The following is a 14,574-nucleotide window of genomic DNA, read 5'->3' as shown; positions in this document are numbered from 1 at the left end:
ATGAAATGAACTGATTTTTATTGTGAAAAAGGCATCTTTTCTTCATACACTAAGAACTGTACAGTCAATAATTTAAAAACGGTTCGGTTCTTCGTTCCAAGAACATTTTTACTGATTCCTTAAATTACTCAGCAGCTTTTAGCTTACACCCGAGAAGAAAAAAAATAGTGTTTACAACTGTGTGCTCATTGCATTCACATTGTTCTTCCCTTTCATTTTATTTACCCAACACCACAGGACATGTTTTTCCACACAGATTCAACCTAAACCAAAATCCATCAATCATGAATTTATTACCAGGTTTAATCTGCGTTTGGAAAACACTTCCCATGATTTAAAGCGATTTAAAAGAGATTCAGGAAAAGGCAAAAGATTAAAACTAGAGGCACCAAAACAAACAAACAAAAAAAAAAAGCAATGCAATGCAAAGCCCGACCGTACGATACAGAACCCCCAAGACGACTTCTATCTAAGCTCTCCAGAACAAATATTACGAACTAAACCATGACTGTAGGCCGATTATAACTTTACTAAATGATGAACAGTGGTCACCTCTCTCTAAACACACATTCTCACACAGGACACCATCACATTTCGGTCTCAAGCAGATCATGTGCAGATGTCCTGCTTTGCTCCGTTTCTCGCTGAATGCAAGGACAGAAGATGCATACAGCTTAAGGGTAAAGCAGACGTTCGATTCATACCGTGGCATGTTTATCGATCTGGGTTTGTTTATTTATTTATTTATTTCCAGCAAAATTCCTGAGATAGACAGAGAGAAAGATCTCGAAGACTTCATGCGGCGTTTTCGATGATCTGCGGAAATTCATTATTTATCAGGGTTCAAAAGAAGTCGCTGCTCCTTTCACGGAGATCGTAAATAATTTAACAAAATAATCAGGACTGCAGGGGGTGGGGGCATTGGTTGTCCGGGTCTGATTGCTCTTTAAAAAAAATACAGTTGTTACAGGGTTTGTGCTTAATATTTATAATGTTTATATTATTACAATATTCAAGTTCTCCTCTCTGAAACTTTTTAAATAGATCGAGTAATCATTAAAAGGCCATGATTTTAACACTGCTACAGAAACACTGAAAGTAACAGGACTGGGTCTGATACGCCTCAACCTGATGCATTTAAAGAAATACTCCAGCACTTTTACTAACACATCTGAGGTCTGTGTGTGTGAGTGTGATTATTGCAGACAAGTATCAACAAGATGCCCTGATCTGATTAGGAATAAACCCCACAAAACCTGTTCAATTATCCTTAAAGTCGAGCAAAACATGTTTATAAGGAAAACTTTAACTGTGAGCGAGTTATTCCGTACAGGGAAATATGTTGAAACTTGTTATCTCTGATCATCACACAAACACTACAGATGTACAGCGGGCGAGATTAGACTTAAAAGCACCGGAGTACCCCTTCAAACGAAACAAAAAAAATTAAACAATGCCAGATTAGACAGACAGGTGGTTTGGCACAAGGGCTTAGCGCAGACGGGTACGTGTTCCACTAAAATCTATATGATGCAAGACCACGATGTGCATTTACATATAAAAGAAAAGAGCAGAAAAGAAAAGAAAAGGCAGATGAAAAGAAGGACGTGTCTCTGTGAGAGCGGGAGATCTCAAACGGACCATTCCCCGGAGGACGTGAGATTTTTTCCAGAAATTATTGAAATCAAACAAAATACAGTCACACTATCAGCGTTCATCAATGTGTGAACCACGACCTCACAATGCAATTCAGTTACGCTAGCACTTCTAAACCGTCATGTGGCATGGCGAGCAGGACGCGGCCGTGTTTATGACGAGCCATCCATCAGCCAAGAGAAACGAATCGAAACCTCCGGCGGGTTTATTCAAACTTCTTGGAACTGAAAAACATGCTGTTAACGAACCGAAGCTTAACCAGCTGAGTGAAGAACCTGGCCACCTCTGGGTTGTCTGAGCGCTGATTCTGTGCAGATTCTCCAGACAGACAGAGGGATGGACGCAGGATGTGTTCAGCGAGCTGTGTGTGTGGGTGTAACACGGTGTTGTAGTAGTATGATTAACTGCAGCGGATATGATCCGTCGTATTCTCCTGAGAGTCCCAAGGAAGCTTTTAGGGGCGGAGCTTGGATCCCCACCCAACTGTTCCAGGCTAGGAGATCTTGCAGTTGTTGCGCGTGCAGTTCTGAGGCGGGCTCTGCGGCGGTCGGATGGATTTGGAGCGTTTCAGGCTGTTGCCTTTGCTGCCGCCGCTGTTGGCCAGCGAATACGAGCGTCCGTGCATCATGACCGCGTTCATCCCGTTGGCCATCGAGAAGGACTTCAGGTGGCTCTTGATGGCGACGGGGAGCGGCAGCTTGTCAATCAGGTGCACCGGCGTGCAGGAGACGATGGCGCGACAGCACAGGTCCTGCAGGCTGAACACTGGGAAGGTAAACACGGGGACAGAGTCATGCTAATGTTACCACCACAAACAAAACACATTCAACCACACAATACACCTTTAATAAGCTCCATCCACTTTACCATTACATCAGTCAAGTCTTGGGTTTCCACTGAAGAGCTGAAAGAGGGCGGGGCTTAGCTAAGGGTTAGCTGCTGTTTCATATTTTAATGTCTGAATAAATGCAGTGATGAAGACCTGACCCAATGTTCATGACGTACCTAGCTAACTGTGAATTCTGGGAAATGATTTGTAAAACAAATTGTGTGCTTGTAAATCGGGTACGTGATTTGTTTCATAAGAATAATGCCAAGTTGTAGGTTTGTTGTGTTCTTAGTTCATTTAGAAAAAATAAAGAGGCAGGTGAGGAAATAACTCTTTTAGAGATAGCTTAATACAAGTGTGAGCAGACCCTAACTTATTTCACAGAAGTTCCACTACAATGAATGTGTCTATAAACAGATACATGTGTTTTAATTAATATTAGTATTTTATTAATATAATCTTTGAGAAACTGGAAACACTTGTAGATGTGCAGTTACTGAAAAATAATCAACTCGGGGATGCTACCAGTGACACCGCAATCTCACCTACGCAGTTTGACTCACGTTGAGAAACGCGGTGCCTAACAGAGTGACTGCCTAATGTTCAGCGAGGACCAGCAAAAAATTAAAACGCTTAATTTTTTTTGGCACGGAAAGTTTAGAAACGTAATCACTACAGCAAAACTCTGAATCGTGAAATTGTGCGGTCACTCCACTCTGTCACTGTTTATTATACAAAGTCTGGCGTTGTGTTTCTCAGGACCACACCCCCAAATTTTAGCAGAAGCATCCAGTCATCACTAGTAGGAACACCTGTACATCTGCTCGTTCATCCAGGTAAATACTCAGTCAATCATGTGGCGGCAGCAGCAGTACAATGCCTAAAACCGTGCAAAAACACACAGAACCTGATCCTCGACTGCTGCAGCTGTTGGAGTTTTGTGTGTGCCAGCCCTCTTTGGTTTTCGCACCATTTTGTGTAAATTCTAGAGGAGGTTGTGTGTGTGAAAATCCCAGGAGATTCAGCAGTTTCTGAAATCCTCACCCCAACCCGTCTGGCACCCACAACCACACCAGAGTCAGGAGTTTTTCTCCTTTTGATGTTTCCTTGCCCTGTATCTGTGCGTTTTTTAATGCACCGTGCTGTTGCTGCTGCTGCTGTATAATTAGATGATCATATCTAATGTGTGTTTTAAGGGGCATGGCCTGCTGGACGGACATAACACTCAACCCATGAATTTCTCTCTCTCACACACACAGACTGACCTCGGTTTGGCCTCCAGAACTTCTCCATTCCGTGTCTCATGAGCACAATGCGCGACAGCTCCGTGAACGACTCGATGACGTTGAAGTTGCAGAGCGGACTCACTTCAAAGAAGGTCATGGCGTTCTTCTCGGCGTAGGAGCGAGCCTGCTCCGTGGGAACCTGACGCTTAAATGCCAAGTGCAGCCGGTTCCCCACCAGGATTCGAGGAACGCCAGGAGCATGCTGCAGATACACGAGAGGAAGATCAACACACTCCGGCATGTAATCACCGACATTCAAATAAAACACATTCATGCTGAAATAAGGGAGTGTGTGTTTTGAAGGGTTTGGAAGGAAAGAGAAACTCCTCTGAATCCTCTCTTTCTCTCACACACACACACACTACTGCAGCAGGAAGGGCTGAGCGTTTAGGAATTGCTGTGTGCACGCTATCTGTTCTACTTATGCACATAAGAGCAGCACACACATACACACTAGTGAGTAGAGCTGTGAATCAGACATTGATTCATTTTTGAATGTTGCAAATTTTCGATTTAACAGCAGTAATGTTTGTCTCAAACAACAATATTTCTTACAGATTTTGAAGGTACCAATGCTATTAATATTTGATATTTAATAAACAGAATTTTTGTGCAACTTGTGGAATTGATTGTTTAAACATCATGTATGTAACAAAGCCATATTTTTTCCTGCTCCACACTTCACTCCATTAGGTGGCGGTATTGCACCAACTGCTCATTAAACATGAAAGAAGAAAACATTATAATCTTGCAAAACCAGTCGGCAGAAGATGGAAGTGGTTTGTATTTTCTGCAAAAGCTGAGAGATGTTTTCAAGAAAATTTGCCAATTTGAGAGCAAGTTTCCCAAAATATTATTTACAAGTGTGAATTTCTAATTAAAAACTGATCCATCACTGTAGTGAATCAAATCGACCAATAAAAGAACATTAAATCGAAATAATCTATTGAACTGTTCAGCTCTACGAGTAATGGGCTGGAGTCACGCACAGGACAGCCTGACTCATCAGCAGTTGTGTATGTTTAAAATTCTAATCTAAGAACTAAACTACACCGTGTGGCTTATTTTCATTTTTGATTCGAAGTGAATCGACTTGAAGGTGCTTGAAAATACACTCAAGTGTAAGAGACTTATAACTCATACCTAGGAAGCCACATGGTGGAAAGAAATTCTCTTCTGTTACGTCTGTGATGTGTAACTGGTTATACTCCGTGAATTTACTCTGTAAACCTGTCATCTTTCTATAACAATCAAAATGGTTTAAATTCCTGATCACTGGAAGGGCAACCTAACCTCAATGACTTGTATGGTTTTACTTTAAACTTTATAAACATTAAACGCCATGTTATCTGTTTATTTGTTTATCTGTCTAATTTATTTGGGCAACCTGTTCTCCAAGTTGCTTCAACTTTCAGCTTCTCACCTCATCTATCTCTCGAATCCAGCGGTCAATCCCATCAAAGGACCAGCGGTTAGTGATGTCATACACCAACAGGATGCCCTGAACAGGACAGAAAACAGGTAGAAGGAATTAGTTGTTATCAGTTACACATTCACACATCATAGTTTGATAGATTTCACGTGACAGGATAAAAAATTATGATGTTTCTAAGAGGCAGGACATTACATCATAGCGATCCCGATATGATATCACATACGTGCTGATTTGATTTGTATCACGATTTTATAAATGTCCTGATTCAATATTACTTTTTTAAAGTTATAATTTTATTACAATTTTAAACAAACTTAAATAATTTACTCCTACCGCACAGGATACTTTACTAACAGTCAATGTATGGATAATTTAGAGCACCACCTGTAGGATTATAGAGGAACTGCAACATTTAACCGACATTAACTGCTACACAAAAAAACATGATACATCACTGAATCAATGTAATAAAAAAACATTTAGCTCAATAAACTGGGGTGTGAGGTAAAAACTGCTCTTTTTTTTCTTTTACACACTGAAGCTGACTGGAGGAAACGCTGATGAAGCTGTCTGATGATCAAACGAGTAAAGTGTGATGTTTGTTGAGAGTCATCGTCGTATGCAAACTACGAGCGTAAAGTGGAAAACAATTGTAACATTAAATAAAGGTCACTCATACAGGGCCGGTCTAAAGATCCGGATCCAGAGCCCCCTTTTTTTTTGCCGGTTTCGAACCAGTTCTTTGTTTGTTTTTATACGGCCAAAGCACACCGGCCCTCAGACAGAAAAACCGGTTCCATGGCGGCACAGACACTTTCTTGGGCTAGAACAAAGAACTGCTTACATCAGGGGCTGGAGGCGGGGTTATCACAACCAAAAACATGATCCGCCATCTTTAAACCGGACTAGTGTAGTCATGTAAAGCGTAGTGTTGTGCTTACTGCAAAAGATGAAGACAAATGGACTCTCAAAAAATTAAATTAAAAGGGCAGCACAGATGCTTTCTAGTAATGGTTTAATCTTGGAGTAGACTCACAAAGCCATATTAAAGTTTGTCGTTGCTGTGCTTGTCACTAGCATCGCTGGGAAAGTACAGATGTACACGCACGTATACGTAACCTAATGACATATCTCTCAAGCCCATGCGGGGAAAAAAAACAAAACCTTACTGGAAGTTCGCTTTTAAACCAGCACTCGCACCAGACGTGACCTGGTACACTCTGGTGGAAAAGAGGTACTAGAGAATTTTACAGCATTTGTTCATTAGTCTGTGAATCGAGGCCTTTCAGGCTTGCGGTGTAAAGATGAGAGTAAACCAGGTTTGGAATCTTTTCACCGTTCAGTTAATGAGGTTCTGAATAATGAACTCTGTTAGTGAGAAATAGGTTATTAAATAAACAGAACCACATGCGCAGTGTGTTTACTAACTGACTACACTGCTGTTGTATTCAGGTTCTTTTGATAGACAGACAGATGGAGAGAGAGAGAGAGAGAGAGAGAGAGAGACGGAGATGATGTTGTCTTCCTCAATTGTATTTTAACTCATGTTTATTTCTCCACCGTGACCTGTGAGGTGTGATAAACGCCGGGTCTCTCACCTGTGCACCTCTGGAGTAGGAACGGAAAATGGTACAGAAGCGGCCTTGGCCTGACGTGTCCCTGTAAACACACACACACACACACACAGAGACAGACATGTCAGGACATGAAACACTGCCACAACCTTTTTTTTCCTTTTGTTTACCTTCATGACGGTGACAGAATGTTCTGGATCTACACAGAGCTGTTGGGTTCATGAAAAAAAAAAAAGAAAAATAATAAAGTGACTTGTGTTAGTCACGGCCACGAAAAACCAGTTTAACAGCCTCTGAGATCACACTGGGACTCCACACACACACAAACACAGAGAAAAAACACACCTGATGTGCAGCATGTAAAATGTGTGCACGCACACACAACACTTATGTTTACTGTGAAACAGAGAACCAGACACACCCACATGCTTCTCTCTCTCTCTCTCTCTCTCACACACACACGTAAATTTCTTACTCCACTGATGTGACCATTTCAAACATGTCTCCTAGCGGTCATTATATTAACACTCTACTCTGTTAAAGAACGTATAAATCCCTGTTGAGCACTCAACCACCACAACGTGGCAAAAAAAAAAAATCCGATATAAAGTGAACTCCTATATACATGTTCTTGGTCTGAGGGTGTGTAAACTTTTGCATTGTCATCTTTAAAAACAAGATGTTCATGCAGCGATTGTGTTGAGTGACACAGGTTTAACACTACACTGTCTATTTGCAGCTCAGTGTCTTTAATGCACAGCTCTAATGGCTTACAGAGCAACACACACACTTCCAGTGCACTACACATATATCACTTTTCCACTCTTCCTTCTCCAGAGCCTGACTCATCATTAACAGGAAGGCCGCGCTGTTCCTCTTCCATCCTGAACATTAACACACACCAGGGTTTATATTAAAGTGCCGCCACAGAGACGAAGCCCCGCCTCCTCGTCTCCGGCAGGATTGATGGGGACGTGGTAGTCTAATTGCAGCTGCGGTCTGACAGGACGTCCATCTCGTCTCTGTATCACGACTAAGAGCTTTAAACCGCTCGACTCATCGCTTAGAGTCTTTGTAAAGCGCTGGACTGACGTTCAGCAAGGAGACCGGTGAGGGAGCAATAGAGCTCTGACAAGTGTGTGTGTGTGTGTGTGTGTACTAAAAACAGGTGGACAGAAATGAGTAATAGCAAAACAGCTGATAAGCAACGAGAGTGTAGAAGATCAGCTGCAACAATCATCATGATGTTTTAAGTTGCAAAATATTTTGAAAAAAAAAATAATAAGTCATCTGTTTTGTATTATTATTTCCTCTGATGAGAAACAGTCTCAGCTGCTGCTAATTACTGAATCCTAAATTAAATACTGTTTACTGGAGAGGCGTCTCTGAGACTCTGGAGATCATGAGCGAGTGTAATGGTTTTATTAATTTAAAAAAACAAACACAAAAAAAAAACCTCAAGGCCACCTTGTTAGCATTTACAGAAGTTTTAAACACTTCTCGAAAATTATATCACATTTCCTCACTGGCCACGCCCACTTTATTATTCAATTGTGCCAATTGAAAAATAGAAGGGAACAAAAACAGCTGTTCATTTCCTATTTACAGCGTACTGTATTAGACCTACAGTATGTCACTACTGATCTGAAGTGTGTGTGTATGAGAAAAAGAACACACTATGTTCTGTTAAAACACTTACCACAGCTCCAGCTTCACGCGCCGTCCGTCCAGCAGGATCGTAGTCGTCTTGTAGTCGATTCCTGAATGGAAAATAAAAAACACATTGTCAGGATTTTTAACGTCTCAGCTGAGCTGGTAAACACAAACACGGAAGTGCTGTGGCATCCCGGGAGTGTGTGAAACTCGAAACCCTCTCCCCAAACACTTTAAGGCTAATCTTAGCAGTCTTAAACCCTTCCTGTGAATCATGTCTAAATCAGTCAGTTTGGATCTCGTCTTTAAGTCACTAGATAATCTGATCCGAGTTGCTAAAGCGACTCGCTGTTAACGCACCTCGGGATTACGGTGCGGGTTTACACGAAACACAGTAACGCAGCAGGGATTGGAACCTGCATCTGATCTGCCGTGTTTAAATCACCGCTTGTGACTGAGGACAAACCCAACAACTGCTCCAGCCTGCTTTGAATTTTCATGTCCTCACTAATGACCAACGTGTCCTACTTAATCACTTCTAACAGAACAGAAACAGGGCTGTGACAGTGTCTTATTTCCTGATCGCCTCAGACACACACACACAGAGTGAATCCTTCACCACAGCCCATCTCCTGCTTGACATCCTCGGCTTCCGAATTGGTGTTGGTTTACGTCCAGACAGGAAGTGAGACGTGCTTTAAAGGAGAACGAGCCTCAGAGGGAGAAAGAGAGAGATAGCAGATGGTTCTTCGAGGCGTTTCGTAAAGGCTTTCTGAACCTCCAGGCTTTCTGCTCGTCCATGGATCTCACACTTCACGTCTCCTAAACTCTCTGTGTGCTTGTTTTTATTCTAAACAGCTGCTTTTACACAGAGAGATGATGGGTTGCTTGTCTGTCAGTGCCCGTTGCCATGGGAACTATTTTGCTGTTCAGTGTTTTGGGGCCTAAACAACAACCATCACGCCACGTCTGTTTAGAGATGTGGTTCGTTCTGTCTGGTCTCAGCTTCCCTCTGTGCTGCTGAGGAAGTGAGGACGGCACGCTGTAATTAGCGGCTCAGTCTTCGCTCCTCTGGAGAAACAATCCAAATCGCAACGCCGATTTATTTTTTATTTTTATCTTCGCACACTGCAGAGCTGCTTCATCCTGCGTCCTGACTGATCGTCTATTCTAATGTTGATGAGAGTAAGACATACTCAGCATTAATACACAGCCTGTCTGTCTTTTGTCTGCAAAAGTGCTAAAACTGCTCTGCTTTATTGCTGACACTGGAGACTCCTTCCCTAAATCTTGTATAATTAGCTGTACGAGACCTGTCAATAAGCTGCTGCTATAGTAACCATAAGGCATGATAACTGAAACGAGGGCATTGATATAAACCTGAGATTGGACGCTTTCCGGCGAACCAGAATCCAGAGCTTGACGTCAGTACGTTTCACTGGAGACTGAACCTGCTGGAACTGGACCCTGACCCGTTATTGTTCGTGACTCAGTCGGAATCTCGGTATCGCTCGGAAGCTGAGCGAGATCCGCCTGCGTTCCTCACAGCAGCTCGACTCTTTAAATATTTACACCCGAGCTTTTAGAGCCACGCAGAAACAGGGCAGTGCTGAGAAAGGCTCGGAGTGTAAACACACCAGCGATACACTGCAGAGTTTAATGAAGACTCTGGGGTTTGGATCGGATCTCTCTCTCACTCTCTCTGTGATTTTCCAGGGTTTGGACAGAGATGAGGTGGTGAGAAAAATGCTTTCCAACATCCCACTCCTTAAAGCCGTCTGAGAGTAGTCACTATACACAAACATATGCACAAAGAGAGAGAGAGAGAGAGAGTGTGTGTGTGTGTGTGTGTGTGTGTGTGAGTGAGTGAGTGAGTGAGTGAGTGAGTGAGTGAGTGAGTGAGTGAGTGAGTGAGTGAGAGAGAGAGAGAGAGAGAGAAAGAGAGGTGGTTCACTTCCCCTTAAAAGCCTTTCAACATTTTAGCAAAACACTGATAATCAGAAACATCGAAAAAAAATTAGGCAGTGCTGAGATTTTGGAGGAAGTCACAGTCTACAGGTACTTCCTGCAGAAAAAGCTTCTCCTCTGTATCAGGAACGCAGGCGAGGTTCTGTACTGCGGCCTGAATTTCTGTACAGTTCGGTTTACGACTACACGGACTTGCGTGCGACATCGACAGATTTGACATTAAAATCTGAATTTAACTCAGATTAACACTGGCTCTGGTGGCCAAAGCCACAGAAGAAATTATAACATCATCATACTCGGTTAATACCTGCAACATTTCAGAAAATGTATCATGACAACAATTATTAGAATATCAACATCATATGATCAAACGGCCCCGATACGCGAGAGATACAGATTCACGTTGTGTTTGTTTCATTCTTTTGTTTTCATTACACGAGTACAGCTGATCGAATGTTGGAAGTGTCATATTCATTTGGTTATTTATTGAAAGAATTAATTACATTTTTTTTTCCCCATTTTAAACCACTTTTCATAAAAAGGATATTTTTTACTTTTTCCATTATCCTACGTTTTTCTTTTTTTTTAAGTTATATTAAATAGAATATAACTCGTGTTTAAAGGAAGCCCACAAGACTACAGCACACTGAAGCATGTTACGCAAACGTTTATCAACAACAAACACATCAGATTAGATAACACCCTGAAACCATCAGCACACGATGGTGGTTCTTTTCAAGGAGACAACGTCCTGAGCTTCATTCTTTTGAAAACATTTTAACGTCCTAGTCTTAGAAAAACTTACTTGATACACACACACGAAAAAAAAAGGAACCACATTTGGTTTAATATTAGCGTCCAAGCCGCTGCATGTTCTCCGTCACCGCTCTGCAGACTGAGATCTGGAAAATATGACCGCTGTCTAAGGGAAAACATCGGCATTTTTCCAGCTGGACCACAGACAAGAATTTGGGATTGGGGGGGGGGGGGGGGGATTGAATTAAATATAGGGGGGGAGCTGTTAAACTCATAACCTTAAAGTAAGGTTATAAACGTGAGGCATAAAAAGCCACCTTGAAACATTACAAATGTGTTTATTCTGACTGTGTGTGTGTGTGTGTGTGTGCCGTTATAGACGTGATGGATTGGTGGAGAGTGTGATTTGCACATAAAAGTAACCCCTGATGGTGGTGCTGGACTGGAACCTACAACCTTCTGTACCTAGCAGTAAACTGTAACAAAAGGTGTCAGACTTTTAGACAAAAAGTGATTTAGGTATAGAATTAATCCATGATGCTGCATTTTTAGAGTGTGTGTACTGTGTTTGAAGTTAACCACGGTTGCTCTCCTGGACTGGTGGGGACTGTGATCTCTGTGTAGGAGTAAGCTCTGACAGTGGTGCTGGAGAGAGCATGATTTGATTATGCATAACCCCAGAGGGTGGTGCTGGACCGGCTGAGAATGTGATTTGAGTACAGAGGCTACACCTGAGGGTGGTGCAAGATTAGGGCAAAGTGTGTTTTGCATGCAGAAATGAACCCGATGGTGGTGCTGGACTTGTAGAGAACATGACTTTAGTACAGAAGAAAATCCCCAACACAGAGAGAGAGAGAGAGAGAGAGAGAGAGAGGGAATACATTGTGTATAAAAGTGTAACCCCTGATAGAGGTGTTAGACTTGTATAAGAGCATGATTAGTGTGTGTGTGTGTGTGTGTGTGTGTGTGTGTGTGTGTGTGTGTGTGTGTGTGTGTGTAATTACAATCCCTGACGGAGGTGAGCAGTGTGGGTGTGTGTGTGTAAGACTCTTAACGGAGGTGAGCAGTGTGTGTGTGTGTGTGTAAATGCAATCCCTGACTGAGGTGAGCAGTGTGTGTGTGTGTGTGTGTGTGTGTGTGTGTAAGACCCTTAACGGAGGTGAGCAGTGTGTGCGTGTGTGTGTGAGAGACCCCTGATGGAGGTGATCAGTGTGTTTGTGTGTGTAAGACCCTTAACGGAGGTGAGCAGTGTGTGTGTGCTGTGTGTGTTTGTGTGTGAGACCCCTAACGAAGGTGATCAGTGTGTGTGTGTTTATGTATAATCCCTGATGGTGGTGATTGGGATGATGTGTGTGTGTGCGACCCTTAACGGAGATGATTAGTGTGTGTGTATGTGTATAATCCTTGATGGGGGGTGATTTGTGTGTGTGTGTGTGTGTGTGTGTGTATATATATATATATATATATATATATATATATATATATACACACATATATACACACACACACTGATGCTGGACTCACCGCTGCTGTATGCGTATGGACTCTCCGCAGATCCGTCCTGCAGACTGTCCAGGATCTCTCCTTTCCCCACATCACTGTCTCCCACCAGCAGGAACTTCAGCAGGTAGTCGTAGCTCTTCACCGGGCTGCCCTGAGAGCCCATCCTGCTCACATCAGAGCCACAAGCTCCAGCACTTCACTCGGTCTCATAAAAGCGAATAAATTCATCCAGGACCCACAGCGTCCAGGCTAGCTACACCGGCTAGCTCACATCAGACTCCCGCTCTTATATAGATATTTTTTTTATTATCCAAAAACACACGAAGTAATTTGTGAGAGGTTTAAACACTGAGGAGATAAAAGACAGCCTGAGTGCTAATCAGTTAGCATTACTCGCTAAGCATTGTGTGCTAGCTAAACGCATTTCGCAAAATAACAAAGCTCGTTCTGAACAAAGAACACGAATATTAAATATCTATATATGTATGGGAAAACAAACCAGAATTGACTTTTGAGGAAATAAAATGTCTATATTTTGTTAATTGTTGTGCTGTAGCGATGCTAATATCGCATTAGCTTGCTAACTAACGCTAGCTGTCAAAAATGAATAAACGCGCGAGACATTTAAAGCCTACCTCAGTCCAGACCACTCACTGCAGAAAATAATAATAATTTTTGGATTTTTTTAAACTATAAAAAAATATATTTGAGGAAACACATAGCGAACAGTTGCTCATCCGCAGCCTGTTTACGGAATATTAGCTTAGCATAAACTACCTTAGCCTGCTAACACTGCTAGCGTTAGTTGAGTTTCAGCAACGAACATAAAAAAAAAACTCGGAATTTTTAAAGAAAAATATCCCAAAAAAAACCTCTTATCTGGAGTCCGATAAAATATCCAACATGTATTTCAGAGATCCCGCTATCTGTGGTATTAAACCTCCGAAAGGTCCAGTTTAACTGTGCGGATTCCCGTCGCTCAGGTCTGTGTGTCTGCGCCTACACTGTCAGTCTCTTAGATTCGGATTCACCCAAGAGTCGATTCACTTCAAACAATTCTTTAACACAAAGAACCGACTCATGTGTGAATCATTTGTATTTCAGTGTGGAGCTGCTCGTTTGTTGCAGTTTCCTGTTGATTAATCTTTAGTTCAGTTAAATAGATGATTAAACTCTAATAGATTTCTGATCGTTGGTGGGAAATTGTGAGCGATGAGAGGCGTGTTTGTTTCTGAGATGTGTGTGTGAATCATGAATCAGTGAGTACGAGTCACCAAAGAGGATCCGTCTGCATCGCACTGTGTTATTGTTTTTTAGAAGGTAAAAACAAACAGATTTCGAGAAATATTTGCAGTCTAAATAACAACAACAACAATAATAATAATAATAATAATAATAATAATAATAATAATATCATAACCATTCAGGTTTAGGTGGAAAATAATTACAATAAGTCATGAGTCGATTCTTAAATTAATCGAGTCGAATGGTTTGATTTAAAACTGGAACACAAATATTATATCTCATCTTAAAGAGATAGAGAGACATAAAGACAGACACAGAGAGACATAAAGACAGACAGAGAGACACACACAGAGAGACACACAGACAGAATAACTCCAACTAACTATGATTTAATATCACTATTATTCAGATACTTGATTGCTTTTGTTGTTTTTGTTGTTGTTTTTGGTATTGTTTACTTACAATGATATTATTTCATCTATTGCATATAATACAATACTACATATAATATAATATAAAACTGTACAGTAGTGTGTCTGTACATTGAAGATATTCACAATAAAATAATTTGGGGGTAAGACGGGTAAGAAGTAGGATGAGTAATAGGACACATCAAGATGTTTTATTTATTTTTTAAATATAATTTTTGTCTTTCTGTTTGTCTGTTTA

The 14,574-nt window shown here is 41.5% G+C and overlaps 1 protein-coding gene across 1 annotated transcript; it reads right to left on the bottom strand.

Moving 5' to 3' along the window:
• Position 1: 1 nt before the first annotated feature.
• rab40c (RAB40c, member RAS oncogene family) lies at positions 2 to 13,652 on the bottom strand. Its single transcript, XM_053514243.1, has 6 exons — positions 12,682 to 13,652; positions 8,480 to 8,540; positions 6,805 to 6,865; positions 5,195 to 5,272; positions 3,751 to 3,973; positions 2 to 2,421 (listed from the first exon to the last, which is right to left on the bottom strand). Exons 1-6 carry the CDS (start codon positions 12,821 to 12,823, stop codon positions 2,150 to 2,152), a joined length of 837 nt encoding a protein of 278 aa, XP_053370218.1. The 5' UTR covers positions 12,824 to 13,652; the 3' UTR covers positions 2 to 2,149.
• Positions 13,653 to 14,574: the final 922 nt, after the last annotated feature.

This window comes from Clarias gariepinus, chromosome 16 (genome assembly GCF_024256425.1).
Source record: "Clarias gariepinus isolate MV-2021 ecotype Netherlands chromosome 16, CGAR_prim_01v2, whole genome shotgun sequence".
In the NCBI taxonomy this organism is placed as follows: domain Eukaryota; kingdom Metazoa; phylum Chordata; class Actinopteri; order Siluriformes; family Clariidae; genus Clarias; species Clarias gariepinus.
The sequence above is the reverse complement of the archived record's forward strand: the minus strand, read 5'-3'. Positions and strand labels throughout refer to the sequence as shown.